Source organism: Ceratotherium simum, chromosome 6, assembly GCF_057802395.1.
Source record: "Ceratotherium simum simum isolate JZ-2026a chromosome 6, ASM5780239v1, whole genome shotgun sequence".
Classification (NCBI taxonomy): Eukaryota; Metazoa; Chordata; class Mammalia; order Perissodactyla; family Rhinocerotidae; genus Ceratotherium; species Ceratotherium simum.
The window spans coordinates 38,162,066-38,182,823 of NC_141905.1; the positions used below are offsets into that span (position 1 = coordinate 38,162,066).

At 41.8% G+C, this 20,758-nt stretch overlaps 1 protein-coding gene across 2 annotated transcripts in view; it reads right to left on the reverse strand.

Moving 5' to 3' along the window:
- Positions 1–1,335: 1,335 nt before the first annotated feature.
- Positions 1,336–20,758, reverse strand: part of ARID5B (AT-rich interaction domain 5B) — a 175,173-nt gene continuing 155,750 nt past the window's right edge. For both annotated transcript variants that reach the window (XM_004427094.3, XM_004427095.3), the window contains 2 exons: positions 10,792–10,990; positions 1,336–7,417 (listed from right to left, as the gene is read on the reverse strand). In XM_004427094.3, the coding sequence (XP_004427151.1) occupies positions 5,252–7,417; positions 10,792–10,990 (2,365 nt within the window). In that variant the 3' untranslated portion in view covers positions 1,336–5,251. The remainder of the gene's footprint in view (positions 7,418–10,791; positions 10,991–20,758) is intronic.

Consider the following 20,758-nt stretch of genomic DNA (forward strand, 5'->3'; position numbering starts at 1 on the left):
GGGTTGTAAACCCGGACACCCACCGGTCTGTCCACCCTCTCCTCGGCCCCAATCTCTGGGACCCGTTAAGAAGGGAGCCTGCAGGGTGCTGCTTCATGAATGCTTCATTTCAACTAATAATAAGCTGAGCAAAACCAGGGGGGAAGCCTGGAGGCAGAGGATTAAGGGAACAAAAGATCAGCAATCTTGGTCCATCATTACCAGACGTCAGAATATGCTATTTTCCTAGCTTTTCAACCCTTCCTGAATATCTATCGAGTGTTCCATTTAATCCACCACCAAGTCTGTTCATACTTCCTTCTAGGTACCTCTGAAATGTGTCCACTTTCCCATTCCACCACCCCAATTGACATGACCACCGTGTTGGTATTAGATAGCTCTCAATCTGCCTTCACACAGCAGCCAAGAATGACATTGAAAAAGACAAATCTGAAATGTCACCTCCCTGCTTAAACCTCTTCCTGCTTAGGGTAAAGACCAAAATGCTCAAGCTGGTCTATTAGGACCCACCCGGCTGCCACTGCCATCCTTTCTAACCTCCCCTCAACCTGATTCCTTGGGCCTTGTAATTATGCTTCTGTCACACAGGCATTTTTTCAATTCTTGTAATAAGCCAAACTTGTTCCTGCCTGGAGGTCTTTGCACATGTGTTACCCTGTGCTTGGATTCTTCTCCCAATTCCCTCTCACCTGGTCACCTCATCCTTCGTGAGTAGGTTTAGCCACCACTTCCTCTTTATGTATCACTTGAGTCACCACACTCCTTTCCCCAGAACTAGGTCGGGTGGAGGTTTTATATTTATACAGGTGACTATTTGATTAACTCTTTCCCATAAGCTTTATAAGAGACACAGACAATATTTATTACAGAGACAATATTTATCTTTACTCACCATTGTATTCCCAGCTCCTAACACTATGTCTGGCAAGGGAGACATGGGTAAATCTTTGTTGACTGAATAAATAAATAGTGACTTTTGTTATCATCTGCCAGGAGAGGAGTCTCATATACAAAGGAAGTCATAGACTTAAGATCCCTGGGTTCAAATCCTGGCTCTGACAATTTGTTAGTCAGGTGATCTTGGGCAAGTTGATTTAGCTCTTTAGTTTTCTCATCAGTAAAATGGGCATAACCATATTTACTATGGAGTTGTGAAGATTAAAGATACTGTATGCCAACTGGGCACCCAGTAGGTTCTCAACAAACTACAGACATCATCATCATCATCATCATCATCATTGCTTTTATCCAATTTCAAGACAGTGGGGTGGAAAGTACTCTGGTGAGGCCACAGGGCCCCTCAGGAAGAAGTGACAGATTACTCACACCCAAAAGGAAACAGATAGTAACATTTTTTATTAAATATTACAGTGGATCAAAAAGTACAAAATATCTCTTGCCTGCTATGTGATTGGGAAACTATTGGCACGTAATACAGTATCAAAAGCAGTAATAAGTACAATTTGGAAAACATACAAAATTGAGTGTTTATACTTGGCTCAGCATTCTTCTGGTAGTGTTTAAACTAATGCAAAGGTTACTCAATAACCTCTCCATTGGGAAACTGTATAATATCACTGGGCCATGTTGCTATATACAAATAATCACCTTACAGAGCATAGAGGTTACATAGCTGGAATCACCAAAAGTATACAATATTTACAACACAGGAAAGTTTAAAAAAGTATAAACAGCCAAGAGATTATGCTGCTATTCTTGAGACATATTTCAACCATGGGGAGACAAGCAGAATATCAAATACATCAACAGCCAACACTGTAAGTGCTCAAGATAACCATTGCAATGGTGTAGGTCTCACCAGGGCAAACTTGTTCCCGTTTCTTTTTAAAATTGGGACAAGAGTAAAACTGGACCAGATGGGACTTGGCTGACCACCACCAAATGTGACTTTGTGGGACAACAAGTGAAGAGAAATAAATGGTTCTCTTTGAAGGCACACTACATAAAATATTTTTGTGGGATCACCTCGAAGTTTCCATCAGACACACCAACACAGTGAAATACAGTACTTGAGAATTCATGCACCAGGTCAGAAAGTTGTAAAGTCAACATGGAGTTTTAACAAACCCTTCTGTATATGCCCTGATAAACAAGTGAACTTAAGAGCTTCTAGCTAGTAAATAAATAAGTCAGTCCTGCGGCAAATATTACAAGTTCGAATCACTTACTAGGAGAATACTTAATTCTGAAACTCAGTTGGGCTGTTTTTCTTTTTTTTATGTTGAGTTGCCAAAAGTTAAACCAGAAGTTGCATGGAAAGGTTTTTAAAAAATATTATTTAGAATCTCTCCAAATCTCCAGTAAATCACGGACTTAGTGCATTTTGAATTGCAACATTTCTTGGAAGCCACACTCAGTAAATAGATTTATGACTCCATTGCCAATTAGATTCCACAGTTTCCTTTACAGAACTACCAATAACAATGGTTTGATTGCACAAAGAAAGGCTTGTGCAATTCCATTCAATAACAAGGCCCCTTGAACTCAAACAATGCAAACAAAGCCCTATTTAAGACTTTTTAAAATGTAGTTCTCAGCCAATGAAGAATTCAATGGTCTTTTTGAAAGATTTCCAAGATCTCTGTTCGGAGTTTTAAAACAAATAACACACTGCTGCTGCTGGGAATGTATACCCCCATTTCTCTTTATTTGTCCTGATGTTTTGCCGAGGGTATGAGCTTCCTCAGACAGAAACAGTGAGTCTCCTCTCGAAAGAGATGAGAAAAACAAAAGCTGGACTACGTTAACATTGTTTGAAAATGGTGTGATCGAATTCCAACATGATGAAACCAGACTGAAATCACTGCAGTGGGGAAAACAAATGGCCCATATTCCAAATGGATAGGTGAGCTCCACTAGGGACCGACAGCGCCCATTTTCTTTGAGAAACGAACTCATAGAAACCACGTACGATCTAGCCCACATCTGCTGCAGAACCGGAGTTTCCTTTTTCTTCCATGGCCTCTGATTCTGGGACCATTCAATCTAGTGCAACTTTCTTATATGCGTCCTGGCTAGCATTTTGCCAGCTGGAATTGAGATTTTTTTTTTCCCCTCTTCTATCTTGTGCAATAGCAGGATAATCTGCACTCACACATTTATAATCTAAATTCTACTAGTCTATCTATGGTTCTATTAAATATATATATATATATTATTCCACAGGAAGGTAAATAATAATTAATTGAAGCAAATGGAACTCTTAACACTAGATCTCTACATTCTTTTGTTTCCACCTTTGGATATTAAGTATGTTACATTGAATATTTGGCTTCGTATCATGGAGACATTTCAAAACAAATGCACGGCATGCATGGCTTTGTTTAAGAGCCGCAGTTTCATTGTTTACCAGTTTTGATTATTTTGCAGTCGAGTTACCTATTTAGAAGTTGAAAATTGTCATCAATTTTCATAGAATTAAATATCTCAGAGGTAAAAGACTTGGTTAACTATGGTTCTAATGTCTACTGGTAGTGTTGGGGGAGGGGAGGGTTGGCTGGGGAGTTCATCAAAGCAGTCTTATCAGCAGGGATGGAACTTGGAAAGAAAATCCGCTCTCTGTATCGACCGACTTTTAACACACTTAGAAAACGCATCCACCTTGATGTTACATCTCGGCAGCAAATGGAATACAGTGGCAAGAATGACAATATACATTCTCCACATCTTTTGACTGCTTGAACAGGTTGACCACTTCTTTCCAACAATAAAAGAAATCATAAAGTGGGCTGTATTGCCAGGTGGTTAAAAACACGACACAAACCACCATATGTGCGTGCACACACACAAAACTCACGCCCCATAAACCCAAAGAGGATGACTTTCTTTTGAAATGGGTAATCCAGTATGCCAATTTTCCCCAAAGATGTGGCCTGGGAGGTTCTTCTTGGGAACAATAAGAAACCAACTTGATGAAGGCCATGTGACTACCTATTACTCAAAAGACCACAGCACAGGGCAGGTGTCTGGTGCCGGGGTCTCCTGCTGCCTATTTTTTCTGGATAGTCGAGTGCCATCCTCTTCCCAGCCCCCTTTCCCAGACTGTTTAAAGGGATCAGTGCCAACACCAATGTAAATCATTTTGGCTCCTGTTCTAATTTCTGAAATTCCTAAAATATCTGTGCAGCCCACAAATATGTCCTCTAGACTCTTGTTATTCAGCAGCTTGCTGCCAGTGAGGTTTTTGTTTTTACGATTCCTCTGGTATGTAGGACAGTTTCACAGCCTAGATAAGGTAAGTACAATGCTTGATATTTTCACGTAACCCAATACTTCAAAGCAAAGCATTTGGCCGGGTAAGCAGTGTATAAGCTCTTTCAACTATGCCATTTATGAGGAACAAAATCCTTAAGTTGCGGATCTGCAAAGGAACGTTCTTTGCACTATTGTGTGCTCAACTGTTTCTTTTTCATTTGTTCCACTAGAATTAGTTGCTTCAATTTGTAAACAATAACTTGACCACCCAAAGCTGCTCAAAATGATAAGATGTGGAAAAATTACAAACACACGTCGACAACTTGGACAGTGAGTCAGCCTTTGAAACAAAACAAAACAAAATAAAACAAAACAAAAACAAAAGACCTGCAAACAAAAGCGATACTGTTTAATTAAGAAAAAAAAGGACAAGAAGGAACCAGGAGAGAATGGAACTACCTGTATATAAATTAGATGAGCAAACAGTGACACGGGTAGTTTTACGAAGCAAATATATACAGTCGATTTAACAGTGTTTACTTCTCTGGATTGTTTAATAGTGTCAAAATGAAAGATCTATTGAAGTTTCACTATACATTGCATTGATTGAACCTTGGAGAGTTTTATGAAAAGAGGGGCATCCCTTGGCATATGTCTGCCAGTCTTCCTTGCCCCTTCTTTGAAATGCCTGCCCCTTTTTCTGCCCAGATTGTTTCCTGACCATCAGAACTCGGGTGGGGTCCTCTAAGTGCTTCCTGGATACACATAAATCCCTTCACAAGACCCCCGTGCAAAGTGAACAAACTGGGGTGTGAGGGCATCTGTGTTGGAAGGGGCTCAAGACTGACCAGCCAAGGCTGGAGTCATCCTAGAAAAATCAGGTATGTTCACCTCCCCTCTCGGCCTCTTCGGGGGGGGCTGATCTCACCCCTAGATTAGAAGAAATACTGACTTCTAATTCTACAAGCCGTCACCCCCAGGGTCAGGAGTGAAGCTCCGTTAGCCACGCCGTTTGGGATGCTGAGTGGAGCTGGGCTTACAGTTTTGTACTGGGGTGTACGGACGACAGCTGGGAAGATGGAAAGGCAGCTTGAGGATTTATAGCAGCTAAAGGGTAAATGCTGTTGTGCAAAAGGTCCCCATACGAACTTCCTACAGGTGTGGCGGCAGCCAAGTGTCTGTACAGCTGCTGAGAATTTGTTGGCGATGTAAAAATTCCTCTTTGCATCACAAGCGAGTGGAAAGCCAGAGGCTGCATGAGTGGAGAAAGCACAGTCTGGTTTTTCAAGTACTGCAGAGAATGAGAATACCCAGCGGGGAGCCGGGAGTTGAGGCCCGAGTTACACAGGCTCCCAGAATACAAACCTGGGAAGATAGGGGAGGAGAGAGGAAGCTTGTGGCCTTCCGACGCGCCCCCGGAATGCCCACCATGCGCTGCCTTGCTGCCTTCACTCTCCTGCTCAGAGGCCTTCTCCTTCGCAGAGACCTCCTTGGATGCGTCCATGGGAGACACCGCCCGGGCCTTTTTCCCGGCAATCACAAGGTCCAAATCCTCCAGGCTGCGCTTTATTGGACGCGCTGCACCAATGTTCTGAGGGCTCATTTTCCGGTGCAGGATAGGGTGGACCATGCCTTCCATCTTCCTGAAATTCTCCAGTCTCACGTGGTGAGGTTTTCCCGATCTTGAAAACGATTCAGGGTATTTTTTAGGGGCTGACATGGTCATGGGCGACACTCGACAGGCTTTGGGGTGACAGTCTCGACTCTGGCTGCTTATGACCTGGAACTGGGAGATGCCTTTGCTTTCCTGGGGTCCTGGGGCCGAGTGGGCCAGGCCCAGGACCTTGCCAGTGGGTTTGTGTGGGTTCTTGGGAAGGCTCAGATCTGTTGGCTGATCATCGGTGGGGGCTTCTGCTGCAGCTGATTTCTTGTCTGGCAGATGTAGAGACGCAAGATAATTTACATGGAGCTTCTCTTGGTGTTTGTGGGAAGGAAAAGAACTGTTTTCCGATTCCCTGTATATGTCCCTGCAAGGGTACTTGGATGTCTGTTCATTATGAAGATGGTGTTCAGTGTGTCTATAGAGGCTGTGGAGATGAGGGGACGAGTAGAAATCGGCCAGGAAGCTGGGCATGTGGGAGTGGGGGAGTGCCCTTTTCTCTAATAGTTTCTCCTTGCCCTCCTGAATTTCTTGCTTCAGGACATAGGACTCAGCAAGGGGGCTAAGGTGATGCTTGGAGAAGCTGCAGCGGTGGGGATCTGATCGACTCAGTTTCTCATGCTTAAAAATGTCATTGATGCTCTTTCTCTCCTCGGAGGGCTTGCTTCGGAAACTCTGGACGTGCTGAATCACTGACGGCCGGCTGACCGCCATGTGGTCAGTGCTTTGGCCATGGTGGGCCTGGGACAAACCTGAACACAGGTCGTCCCTCGCAATTAGTTTCTTTTTGCTGATCAAGGGAGGTGGGGAGCCATAGGGGTAGCTGCTGGAGAGGCTGGCCCCACTCACTTGGGACAAAAGTTTTTTCTTGGCCAGCGGGGACATGATGCCTGGGTTGCCCCTTGAGTAGAGCAGGGGGGTGTAATTAAGTCCATGGTTCTCATTCATGGGCCCAGTCAGGTCTTTGTCTTTGAACATGTCAAATGACTGGACCACTAGGACCTTCGGGGTCTGTTTTAGTGCATTGTGGATGTCATCACTGCCCAGCTGGTCCACCTTCACGGTGCAGTTGGCGATGTAATCCGCCATGGCTGGCAGTTTGTCCTCCTCCATCTCACTCTGGTTTGCCAGCAGTGGCTGCGTGGTAGGGAAGCTGGGGAAGGATGCTTCTTGGAGTTCATTTTCAGGGCTCTCTGTAAAACAGCAGGGCTTAGGTTCTTGTTTTGAGTCCACGAGAGCACTGGGAGAGGTAAGTGACGGTTTGCCAGCCCCGGGGATCAGGGCTGGATCCCTTTCAGGGGCCGGAGGGGCACCCGAGAGTGGAGGAGCAGGCCCCTTCTCTCCCGCCTCCTCTGCCGCCTTCTCATTGTTGGCACCTTGATCTGTTTTGTTGTCCTTTTCTGGGTCTGCTCTAGATGCCAGGGGCCTGGCTGCAAAATCCTGGTACCCTTCCATTTTTTTCTTCATGTCTGCTGCTGGGAGAGGCTCAGCGATGCTCTTCTGGTTTAAAGTCTCTTGTTCCTTCTCTTGCTCTGATGAAACCTGAAAAAATATTTCCGAAGACAAGTCAGAAGGAAGCCAAATGCATTGACACATTTTGCTATGAAATAAAATATCACACACAGCAGTTTTTCTTGAAAACAGGCTTGTCAATCAGCTCACGGAGTTTCTGTAAAGCTTTATTACTCCCCAATCACGGCTCTAAACAAAGAAATCTAAATTACAGAAACATTAGGGGAAATATGCATATTCAGTTTGGTCCCATATGAGACACCTATCAAAATAGCAAAGTGTTACCTACTGATAGTATACAATCGTATCACTCCTTGATTCTAATATGTAGTTTAATTCGGAGGTTGTCTTCTTGTCAAATCAGTCAATTATCCAAATGGATTTTAAATTACATGTTGTACTTGATGACACTTTGGAGAAAGATTTTTTTAAGCATCGCCCTTTTAAAAATCCAACCAAACCCATGTCAACAACAAACTTACTGTAACTCCTCGCCTTTCTTTGAGACGGCAAATCCCGTCCTAATGTGTTCAACGTGAAGCATGAAAATTACCAATGCGTTAAGTGTTAATAATTTCCACTCGGTGCCATATGACATGCAGATAAGGCTGAAATATTGAAAAATTATGCAGATGCAACATCAGCCTGTCTACCTGAGGGACAGAAGGACTTTTAAGTCCTTTTAGGCTGCAGCCAACTGCATTTCTATTAAAGCTAAAAATGAAGTTGTCAAAATTCAGGCAGTGAGCACCACCACAAATACAGCTTTCTGTTCATTGAAATAAATTGTAGGCAATGAGATGGATGCTCTTTATGTGTCCATACTGACAGAAGTTGTGGGCACAATTCAACCCATTCACTGCAGTATGTAGCTGTGCAAACTTTGACCTTAGGAGGCCATTTAACTTTCCATCTGCGACCCAGCTGACTGACAAGCCCTTTCAGGACGTATGTCATTCTTGCCCTGACATGTCTTAGTGGCGAACAGTCACAAAACAGTTGTATTGAGCTGGTCTTTTTTTTTTTTCCCCCTCCATCTCATCCCTTGAACTTTGTTCTTCTTTATTAAGAAAAGAAGTGTCAATCACATGAGCATTTTGGGGTAAAATTGAGGATGCTGGTGTAGCGATGTATAGGAAGAAAAATTTTAAGGAATCACACCCATTTCATAGATAATGTCTCCTTAAATCTATTTAAAGATATCCTGGTTTTTAGGGATGTGTTATACCTAAGAGCCTTTGCTTATCATCTTTCATTTTTTTTTTTTGTACTAATAGCTGCCTTTTCCAGTGCAAATATCATTACTTGTTCTACATTAACAATCATCATTGGTCTCTCGAGTTTATGCACTACATGAAAATACAGAAAAATGAGTATGGCAAGGAAAAAAGGCAAATTGCATTTAAATGTTAGTTTCTGATGGGGCTGTGGTTTGAAGTGGGGCTATAGGGGATACTCAGTCCCACTGAAGTTTCTATGACCTAGGCCTTCAGTTACATGGACTTCTATGCTTGTGGCTGTAAAACAGGGTTAGGAGGTCTTTGAAAGCTAGGCAAAAAGAGTAAAGGACCCTTTTTCTAGGATGGCATTTATGATCTGCCTTAGTATGTTAAATGGTATCTTCCCACAATGCAACTTGCAATCCAATTACCTGAAGATAGTGGGTTTGACCAGAAGGGTTTTATAAGCCTTCCTATCTCCACTGAGTTCACTGCTTCATATTGAACACATCAAAAATTATAAACAATGAAAACGACAATGACAACAATAAAATCCAAACCCAAAACCCCAAACACACAGTCAATGAGAAGAAATACATCTGCTCAATAACATGGTTCTGTGTTAGAGGTAGGGAGCAATTCTTATTATAAGGTCAACCTTAGAGAGGGTGTGAGATTCCAAGTAGTTTAGATAACTGATCATGATAAACTTTGAAATTCAAGACACTTATAGCTCCCTGAAGGGAACTGTCAGGGCCTACAGGAAATAGGGAACCTAAAGGCTTTAAGGGTTTCTATGGACTGCAGGGTATCAGGCTCTGCTCTTGGCAATGGTCATTTCCCGAGCTAATGGGCTCAGGGCATGGGCTGAGGATTCCTCCCCCAGCTCACAAACCAACTTTCAAACTTCATCCCCAAAGTAGAGCCATTCAAAGGTCAGCTGGCCTCTTGGTCCTCAGTTTGTCCCCTGGTGCTTTGGCAATGCTGTACATATGGTATCTAATAGAACTCACTGATCCAAAACTCTATAATAAATCACCAGGCCAACAGGATAAAGGAAGAATGGAATGTAAGCCTTAACTTGGAATTTCCTTGCTTTTGGCCATTTATGTTGCAAGCTTGCAGATGTTTAGACATCTCTGCATCATCTTTTTCCCCCCTTTTTAATTACTAGAGCTTAAAATAATTATGAAACAAAAATAAAACAAAAAAAAGCCTCTATTCTTTGTATTAATACTATCTTCTTACACAGGAGTCAGTTAGGTAAGTTAATTTCTAGTTAGGAGGCTGGTGTGTGTTGTGTGTGTGTGATTTAAGCCAGTGTTTAATTACAGAGTCTCTTATGTGTTCATTATAAACCTGATTTTTAGGGGGTGTTTAATATCAGCACCAAAATTCCCTCTGGGGTTGAATCCTAGAACATGCTGTCTCCAAATGTGGCTGCTAAATTTTTTTTTATGGGCAGCAGGCTTTTTTATTATTCATGTTGAAACAGAGCCCAGATCAGCCTCCATGGCTGGCTGTACGCTGACAGTAATGGCTTCTACCTAAGAGCTAGTGGGGGCTGTGGGAAGCTGGGGCTTGTTTTAAAAGGTTCAGAAACTACCTGTTACCATGAGAGATAATAATGGTTTCAGAGGAACCATTTCAAAATTCTCCTATAAATAATATGTACTTAAGATGTTTCTAAATTGGTCTCAACCTAAGGCTGTTGCACAGAGGTTAATTATGGGAGGCAAACAAAATCTCTAAAGTTTTCAGGACAGTCCTGCAGAGACACAGCACATCAATTTCAACATCCCTCCTTGCTAGTTCCCACAAAGCGTGTCACACCAGCTCCTCAGGTAGAACCACACAGAAGCCATGTCTTCCATACTGGAGTCCCTTGGCTGACACTCTGGCTCCTTCCATCTCAAGGTCAACATTTGCTATCAGTTTTCTACAGGATGTTCACAACTTTCTAGATCCTATTCTTGGCCTAACACATTCAATACCAGCATTGCATTTCAGCTCCTGAGCGAACTGAAAGGTCCACTATTTGGGGAACTACGAAGTTTAGATGATTTGATTTCTTAGGCTAGCATTGCAACTGTGCAGGGACATGGCTATGGATGGAGCGCTCCAGAAGACCCTGAGGCAGGACATGTCTCACAGAGGTTATTTCTGTGGAGGAGAGCAACTCACCTCTGATGCATCCTGGGGCTTTGGGGCATTCTCTTTCTCTTTCTTGCTCTTAGGGATTTCATGTTTGATGCGTTTGGTTCCTGACACTTTTGTTTTATTCTCATTTTCCTGCGAACTGTTCTCCTGTTTCCGAGGTTTGATTGGAGGCAGGGGCTTATCTTCCTCTCCTTTAATAAACCTTTCATACGGTAGGATTAATCTGAAAGGACATTAGAAGAGATGATCAATCAGGGCAGGTAATTCCAGTAGCATTGATGCTATGGGAGTTTACTTTCTTTTCTTAACACAATCAATTTATTGGATGACTTCATCTCCAATGACACCAGTGCATTTTTAGAAATGTATTCCACAGGTTAGTGATCTACTTCCCTGGTCAAAACCAGTACCTGGTACCTTATATACTTCTTTGCAAGACCCCCTTCTGATTTTGTCAATCTATATAGCAAGGAATCTATATATACCAATGGAAGCATCTAAAGTTACATCATTATCACTGCCCGCAGAACTCAACTAAGTGCCAACAACATTGCAACAATAATGATAGCTGCCAATCTTTTATCATTCTGCCAACAATTATTTATTGAGCATCTACTATGTATCAGGCAGTGTTCTAGGCACTGAGATTCAGCAGTGAACAAAACACTCAGAGCCCCTGACCTCGTGAGGCTTATATTCTAGTACTAGTATGTACCAGGTAACGTCCTAGGTACATTATATAGAGTATTTCATGTAACCTCCACAACATCATTATGGAATATTACTATTACTGTTATTGTTATTATTTCCTTTTTAACAGATGAGGCAATTGAGGCCCAAAAAGTTTAAATAATTTGCCTGAGAGTCACACCATTTGTTAGAGGTGGAATTTGAACCTAATTCTGCCTGTCTCCAAAGTTTATATTTTCAAGCATGTCAAAATATAGACTAGACACGTAAGATAAAGAGGTTAATGGGAGGCAAGCACAGCGTGACTGAGAGACAGCTGTCCTATCCAGAGCTCCTATGAAGGGGGTAGGTGACTCCACTATGAGGGGCTCTGTTTTGGGGTGCCAAGTAAAAGAGGGCCCCAGCGAGAAGGAAGGCAGACAGACCACTCAAGCCACAAAAATCAGAGGGCTGAAAAATTCAAGCATTTTAATTATGTAACTTTTTAAACAAAGCACATAAAATTGCTCTAAAAAGAGAAACATGAAACAGCTCTAGTTTTAATCTGTTTTCCCTTTGCGACATAGTGCTTGATCTGAAAGGGAAAAATAGCTGATGTAATTAAAAGGGATGGATTGCATTACAATCTCAGTTTCAACTTCAGTGATTAAAGTTTTTATAATGCATTTGGTATGATTAATGACTCACTGTGGGATTAATACAAGACTCAGCCTTAAAAATATGAACTTTAATACAGCAAACATAATTTGTTTTAAATAAGACAAGTTGAGTCAATGAAGAAAATGTACTTGGCTTATAAACAACATAAATCTGTTCAAATATTGGGAACTCTAATTATTTCTAAACTAAGACTCCCAGGCAAAAACGTCTTTGGTTTGGATATTTGTTAGCTATCCTAAAATTGGTTTTTAGCGGTGCAATTTGGATCTCAACTACTTAAACATAAACAACTGTTCAGGTTTGCGCGTATAGACGTGCGGACATTTGTGCTCATAATATTTCACTCTTTAATAAAATACCAAGTAAATTACAGGAGAATCAAATCCCAATTTATAGCATATTAGAAACAAAATTCATTTACTGAGCATGCTTGGACAAGGTATGTGCAAGGAGGCGTGAATAATAGTTTTGAGCCCTACATCTGGCAGTGGGCCAGCCATGAAGATCAACACAGCCCATGGGGAATAGTTATCTTCAGATCCCATTACAAACTGAGTTTAAACATGTTACAGCTGCTAAAACTGGAAACTGTTCTCTCTATGTAGACTTACTAAAATAATATATGGCTGCCAAATACCTGCTTCCCACTGTAATATTACAGTTAATGTTTATATAATAAAAAGCATAACTAAGCAGAAGAAGAGAGAAAAAAGCAATCTTGTTCATACTTGAATTTATTCCGTCTCATCTGTAAAGTCCCCAACATTCCCCCCAATTCCTTTTATCTGCGTGGTTCTGCCAGGGGCTTTATCCCTTCAACAGGGGCAGGTTGGGGATTTTTGTCTGGGAGTGAAATGCACTGAATATTTTAAATTGGAAAAAATATTTTAAATTGACTTTAATAAAAACATATTTTTATTGTTGGGACAGATAGGTTTGTTTTACTTTTGTTTGGTTGCCATGGGAACCAAAGGAGCATTGAAGTCTGGATATTGGAATGGTTACCATTTGTTGGTATCACCCTTCCCCCCAACTCCATTCTCTAATTAAGATGGCGACACCAGGAGGGACCCTCTTCACTGAGAAGGATAACAGCATTACCTCTGAGTGTGGGGAGGGGGTTAGAGGAAGCAGAGAATTGGGTGGGAGAGACACCCAAGGTGGGCCCCTGAGGACACCTCACCTCAGATTCTGACAGTCCTGGGCCAACCCCGCTCTCTAGATATGTGTTGAGGAGACTTTAATTTCCTTATACAATTTTGCAAGTTCAAGAGACAGGGCAACATTTCCATTTCATTTCTTTTTTTTTCTTTTCTTTCATTTTTTTCTTCCCTTCACTCAACTTAGCAGCTGGCTGGCCGACAGCAGTAAAGAATACATTTCACTTTGCTGGTCAAAGGCCTAAAGCCAGAAGCAGGAAATCTGGAATTAAATGTTTCTTGTATCTGGAAAGAGGCATGACTAAGGTAAAACTGAATCCAAACACAAGCCCTGCTTGTTTAAGGCTTCCAGAAGGAGTGTATGTGAGTGTGTGTGTGTAAAGGTCAATTGAGTGTTTTTTTTTCCTTTCTAAATCACTGAAAGATAATTATAGTGGCTCGGGGAAAAAAGGCTCCCAAAATAAAACAAGAAAGGCAGCAGCTAAAAGGAAACAAGTAGAAATATGGCCAGCTAAGCCCTGAAGAACAGGGCACGGTCTCACACGCACACAAACAATCGCTGTTCATATAGTGATTTCCGTCGGTGCGATTTTCACTGAATGTTTTTTCAGTTATCCTGTCGTGGTACAACACAATTACCCCACAGGATATGATCTTATCATCTGATTATTAGAAGTTTTTACAGTACAAGAAGACGAAAGCTATTATGGGTTTCTGAACATTTAAACGTTTAACGTACATGCGAAACCATTAAAAACAGGTTAGCCAATGTAAGGTCAACATTGCCCAATGCAGGAAGCTGAGTAGGTGTGTATTGTAGAAAGAATTTAGTATAACGCAACATGCCTGTGCCTTGCAGATGATTATTCCTCAAATATTTTTAGTACAACAAAGATCTAATCAGTTTCTAAACTGTACAGATAAAAGCAAAAATGTACCCCAGCTACCAAGAACTCATTACACAGGAGAAATATTTTCAATGGGCTACAACTCTAAGAATGTGGGTTGGGTTTTAGGTGGGTGGAAGTAATGGGGAAGAGAAGCAATATATTCATTAGAAAATCCAGGGAGATTTTTCCCCCTGATCTACATCTAGTCTGGGGATTGAAAGCTGGGCAGATAAACGGGCCTTTATTACTATCCAGATTTCACATTTCAGATTAGCAAAATGCTTATTTACGATGCCATTAATGGATGTGAAATAGGTAAGCCATCATGTATTAAAAAATAACATCTTTCCATAGGCAGAAGATTTGTAGCAGCATGAGATTTTATTTTTCCCTAGGAATAATACAAGAATAACATTTTCCACCTCAAAGCAGAAACAGTAGGGGAGCCTTTTGCTATCACAGAGATTCTTATTAAATTCAGTCACTGTGAAAAGCAAGATTTTTTTTTCCTCCTTTTTTTTTTTTTTGAATAAAGCCGACTTAAAACCCACCCAAGTTAAAATTAACAAATCAATGGCATTATAACCTTGATTTATTAGCATCTGAGCCACTAAATTATCATCATACAAGAAATTACTGGTTTGAAAAGATTTTGGCTTTGTTAAATCTCAAGTTAAATAATGGTGCTCAGTATACTAGGTTTTTAGATCTGCCTCATCCGATATCGTGAAAAATTCAATACATTTCTCTACAGCAGGAGTCAGGGGTCAGCAAATCTATTACTGTAATGTAAGTGATCTGGCAACCTGCCAACTCTTTCTCCCTTTTATTATTTTTTTAAACACCAAGGCAGATAATTTTATATTTACAAATTCTAAAATCCTCCAGGGTCTTGCCTCTCTTTCTCAACAAAAAGCAGCAGCCTCACATTCGAGAAACGTCTATGGCACTTGTCCTCATCATTTGCATTTCATACAAAAGAAGAAAAGACTCTTCATCTTTATTAGGCAACATTCTCCTCCCCTCCCCATAGGCAGAGGAAAAATAATGTCAAATCTCATCTGAGCAAGTAACCACTAATGTCTCCTGTATTGATTAATGCTTGCATGGAATGACTGAACTTTTGGGCCAAAACATTTAGCAAACAGAGCTTAAGAGGAGAAATGAGAATCCATCTATTTATAGAGCTCTGAAAAATGATATTATAATAATGTCTGGAACTGATTCGATCCGGAGAGTGGGAGAAAGAAGGGGGAAATCTTTAGGGTTGTATTTGAACCTCAAACTCACCCTGGTTACTTCATAGGCACTTTTATGGTATCAAACCAGTGAAAAATTCCAGGCCCGAAGATCTGCTGGTGCCCTTGGAGCAGAATATTTTAGGGGCAGGGGGAAATAAAGTCGGTGCGCCTGCCAGGGCAAAAAATGCTACTGCTATTCTTATACTATTAGGTTTTTCGTGGCAGTAGAAAAGAAATAACATAGTGGTTCCACTGGGGCTTCAGACCTGATCTGATCCCAAATGGAGTCATTACACCACCAAGTTGATTCCAGGGTTGATAAATTCTAAGGCTTGGCCAGACATTTCCCTTCTCAGCCAGAAATTGAAAATATAACTTCACTGTGAAGTGTGGGAAACAGTCTTTCACAAAATATGGAGCCAATAGAAGGTATATTTTTCTCCTTTGAAGATGAAGTACACACACTTGTTAAGGTTCCAAGAAGTACAGAAAATTTCTAACCTCACATATTGTTCACCTCTCAGGGCGCCAGACCATGACTCTAAAAATGGCGGGAGAGCATTTGGGGAGTAGACACCAAAACAAGAGTCAAATACACAAATGTGCTATGTCAATGTGCAGAGAAGTGGGCCTGTTGCTTCAGTGGGCACAACAGTCGCTGAGTACAATCACAACGGTGCTGCTTCATTTCTGTTCTTCTAAAAGCCAAGCTCCATCTGAGAAAGATGCGGGCTCCGGATAAAGATCTCCTCCGTTTTATGGTGTGAGTTTCGGTAGAGCAGAAAAAACAGTGTGCCGAGTGTGAGGAGCAAAATACCAGTAACAAAGAGAGCTGAGAAAGAGGCCTCCGGTGTCCCCTTCCAAGAGATGGAGTCGTGAACTGAAAGCTTTGAGCACCAAACCATAGAGGGAGATGCCATGCTGACATGTAGGCCATGGAGAATAAGCCCATGGCAGGACCCATCTGAGCCAAGAAAATGGGCGGAGAATGCAGCATGCATTCTGTATAAAAGTCTTAGCTTGCCCATGAGCTACCACGAGTAAACTATACCTAGCTCTTTAAAAAGGAAGTAGGTATAGGGGGCCGGCCCTGTGGCCTAGTGGTTAAGTTTGAAGCGCTCCACTTCGGTAGCCCAGGTTTGGTTCCCAGGCGTGGGTCTACATCACTCACAGGTGGCCACGCTGTGGTGGCGACCCACATACAAAATAGAGGAAGATTGGCACAGATGTTAGCTCAGGGCGAGTCTTCCTCAAGAAAAAAAAAAAAAGGAAGTGGGTATAAACAGCATCATTTGTATTCTATGCTAAGACACCTAAAAGGTACGTGGCCCATTAGTATCAACAAAAACCATGGCCACTTGTCTTCAGAAAAGGTCTTCCTTGGGAAAATGATCTGCTTACCAGTGGCTTCATTACCTACTCAAACAGCAGCAGAAGATGAACAAGAAAACGTTTTGAAGGCAATAATACTCTCCATTTGCCCCTGGAAACGGTGGGAGAGTCGTTTCTTAGGCCAATGATAACTTTGACACCTTCCTCCATGGTCCTGGAGTGACTATCACCCTAACTAAGCTAAGAGAGGAAAGAAAGGTACATGGTGTCGGGACCCAGCAAGATGGTGGCTTGACTCCCATCAAGGTGAGTCAATGCGAGAAAGATAGCTCAAGGATGACAGGCCCATTGAACTGGAGTTACATAGGCTGTGGTGGCCTGGATTCGACATGAGATGGGAGGGTAGGGAGAGAAACTTCTGGTTCTTCTTATATATTGATTAGGCATTACAATGTTAATAGCAGCTGCCATGTATTAAATTCCTATGAATTCCAGGCACTTTGTATGCCTTGACTTCAACAATTACAAAAAGAAATATACACAGGTATGTTATTTTATCCTCATTTTATGGATGAGGAAACTGAGGTTCAGAGTAAAATAATTAAATGACCAGTCAAAGGCATGCAGCTAGCAAGGGCCAAAATTTGAGTTCAAACACAGATCTGCCTCCTCTCCATGCTGCTTTTATCTCAGCAAGGTAGCTGTGCATCTTCATACATTGTCTAAGAAGCACCAACACTGGGGAGACACTGAAATGATCACCCCTGGGTTAAGGGAATTCCAAGCTCCTGAGGCAACTGTCTAAGACATCAGCGTGAGCATTCTCCTTTCCTCAGGAGCAACACACCTATAGAATACACACATGGCCATTCCACAAAAGGTCAACCCATTACAACAGAAGCAGCCCTATGGCTTGGGCACTGGGCACACTACTACTTTTACAATATGCCAGGATAATCATGTCAATGTTCTCCAAAAGGTAGTAACCCTAATTGGATCAGGCCCAACTTGATGATGGATGGTAAGAGAAGCTTAAGAACCATATCTTCCATGAATTCCAGCCCATAGCACTTAATCTTACCAAGTCTGAGGTTCCCATGGTCTCCCCAGCTAGACTGAGAGCTCCATGGGGAATTTTCCTCCATGATGCCTCCTTGCCACTTCTAAGGGGGGCTAGATTGATGTTGGCCCCATGTCTTTCAAATGAAGACCACAATGAAGAAAGATGGAATGGATTTAAGAAAGACTGTATGCCCCAAGGATTAAAATACATGCTCACAACAGAGGGCATGGACCATAAACAGCACCTAGTCTCCACAAAGCCAGCCAGCCAAGATGGCAGCAATTATTCTTCTCAATGATTAAACAACAACCAACTCAGAATGAAGTTGTGTGGATCCATTTCAAGGGCAGATGAACACTATTTCAAGAATAACAGACAAATATAATTACAGTGTTTGCAACATGTATGTGCCTCACAAATGAAGGCAGGCAGTGTCCACATGTAACAACAGGCAAACGACTCTTGTATTTAAGTCCCGTGCATGTAAGATACCATGGGTTCCAGAGCTTCTGGAATGTTCAACAGTTCCCCAAACATTTATTATTTTGATCAAACTTTGTAATAAACTTGTACAAAAACAAAATGTTCCAAGAGGTTTTCAGTGGAAGAGTTAAGGATATATTTTAATGGTAAACAATTAGATTCTTCTGTCATCTGATACTTTTTTTCCCTTACTTTTTTGGAAACATGCTTTCTGAATTTTCAATAGTTCCTTTGTGAAGGCATCTGTTACTCACATAATTGAAAAGATGTTTGTGCAGTGGCATGCTTGAGAGTACAGTTATTTAATCTTAATGATAAAGCCCTGAGGACAGAAAATCATAAGTAGAAACCTCTTGTTATTTATCAAAAAGAAAAGGGGCTAAGACATCTAATCTATTCTCAAATTTAAATTCATGCTTGATGAAAACTATCAATAAAACATGGGACCTGCAAAGTTTCTTAAATACTATAGCTAGGTTCAAAGGGGGTGAAGGTAGACTGAAGGCAAAAATGAGACAATAAAGGAGCTAGACAAAGAAAAACTGCTGTTTGGCAAGCTTTTTTTGGGTCAAACAAAGAACGTGCCGTAGTTTACAGCATGACATACACACTTGATTAGTTTGCGCCTGAGGGTGTTTTTACATCAACAGTATAAACTCCAACTTCTATTAATTACAACTTGCATTTACAGGCAAATTTAAGAATTTTTAAATAGAGATTTTTCAAAGGCTGTTGTTTATTTTTTTTAAACAGAAACCAGTTTTTCTACTCCAGGGCCTGGCTGGGGTTTTGTTTTCCTTTTTAAAAGTTTCTTGAAATATCCAGGCATTGGAAAGTTATCAGAGCGTTTTAGACATGCTGAGTGATACGGAGGGAGGCTCTTGCTTATGAAATTACCTGACTCTCCTTTAGGGAGAAATTCGTTACTGATGATAAGAAGCAGCTACTCCAGGTGTAGGGTGCTTACATCTACCTGATTCAGATCCTTGTAAGAACGGTGGAGTATAGACGGAAGAAGAGCAGCATAGCCTCAGCCTGCCTGAAACTCAGCACGTCGTGTGACATTTCCTGGGCTGCCGGTTGTTGATAAGGGCCAGGAGGCCTTCTGTGGCTTTGAGGGAAAAGGAAGATGAGAGGGCCTGGGTGGCAGTGTTGCACAGGTGTTACCAACAGAGCGCCAACTGGCCAGGGCCCCGAATACCAAGATGCTATTTATAAAGGAGATGCAAGTCCATAGATTGGTCAACTCCACCATGGGTGAGGATGGGGCACGGTCTACCCATTGGACCTCAAGGCAAGAGAATTAATAGACACCGAGAGGATAAACTACAACACCTGCCTTTGGTGTCTCCAATTTGGAAATTCAGCCTTTGGACTCTCCTGATAGCCCCTTCTACTACCTCATTCCCTACCTCTTTGCACACATTCCCTAGAGGAAACTGTCCTTTTTGTTTGGATTTAATTTAATTTGTTCAACTCCTAATTCCTGAGTCCTTGATATATTCATGACGCTGTACTGGGTGCACTGGGAAGTCTCAAGGAAAGCAATACCGCATGGTCCTTGCCCTAAAAAATAGTTTCTTTACTGTTCTTGAATTCTACAATGGAATTATTTAAGCAACGTATGAGGATGTATCAAGTTCTAACCTAACCTCTTTATGATCCAGTTCAAATTCTAGATCCTCCTGGAAGACTTTGCTCATTCCAGTTGGAAATTCTCTCTTCTTTCTTTGATCCTTGTTGGACTTATTACTTGTATCTATTACTTACTTATCTAAGGTTTTGACAGACTTAAATATTTAACTCTCTTTCACCTAAGTATGGACTATGAGTTGGATCATATGGTAAGTTAGTTAAACCAAGGATCACAGCACCTCCCAGGTCTAACGGGTTGGTAGTAGTGCCCGGGGGTGCTATATTGAGAATTCCGAAGCTGAGCCTGGGTTCATGGGAAGCAGCATCATGTTCCCCATGCAATCTCTGCCGTGAATATGGTAGCATGGGCACCTCTTCATTGTTTGCCAGCCCTATTCTAAACTCTTTGGTTCCTACATTTACAATATCCCTGAGAGTGCTTTGCACATGGTAGATGTTCAAAAACAACAATTGGCTCTTGGGGACAGCAGCAAAGGAAAAAGGCAGTCAATCAAATGGCAAATGTATCCTACTCAAGAAAAAGAACTGGGGCCGGCCCGGTGGCGCAAGCGGTTAAGTGCGCGTGCTCCGCTGCTGCGGCCCGGGGTTCGCCAGTTCGGATCCCAGCACGCACTGACGCACAGCTTGTTGAGCCATGCTGTGGCGGCGTCCCATATAAAGTAGAGGAAGATGGGCACGGATGTTAGCTCAGGGCCAATCTTCCTCAGAACAAAAAATAGAGGAGGATTGGCATCAGGTGTCAGCTCAGGGCTGATCTTCCTCACAAAAAAAACACAAAAAACAAAAAAAGAAAAAGAACTGGCCACTAGAAGACGG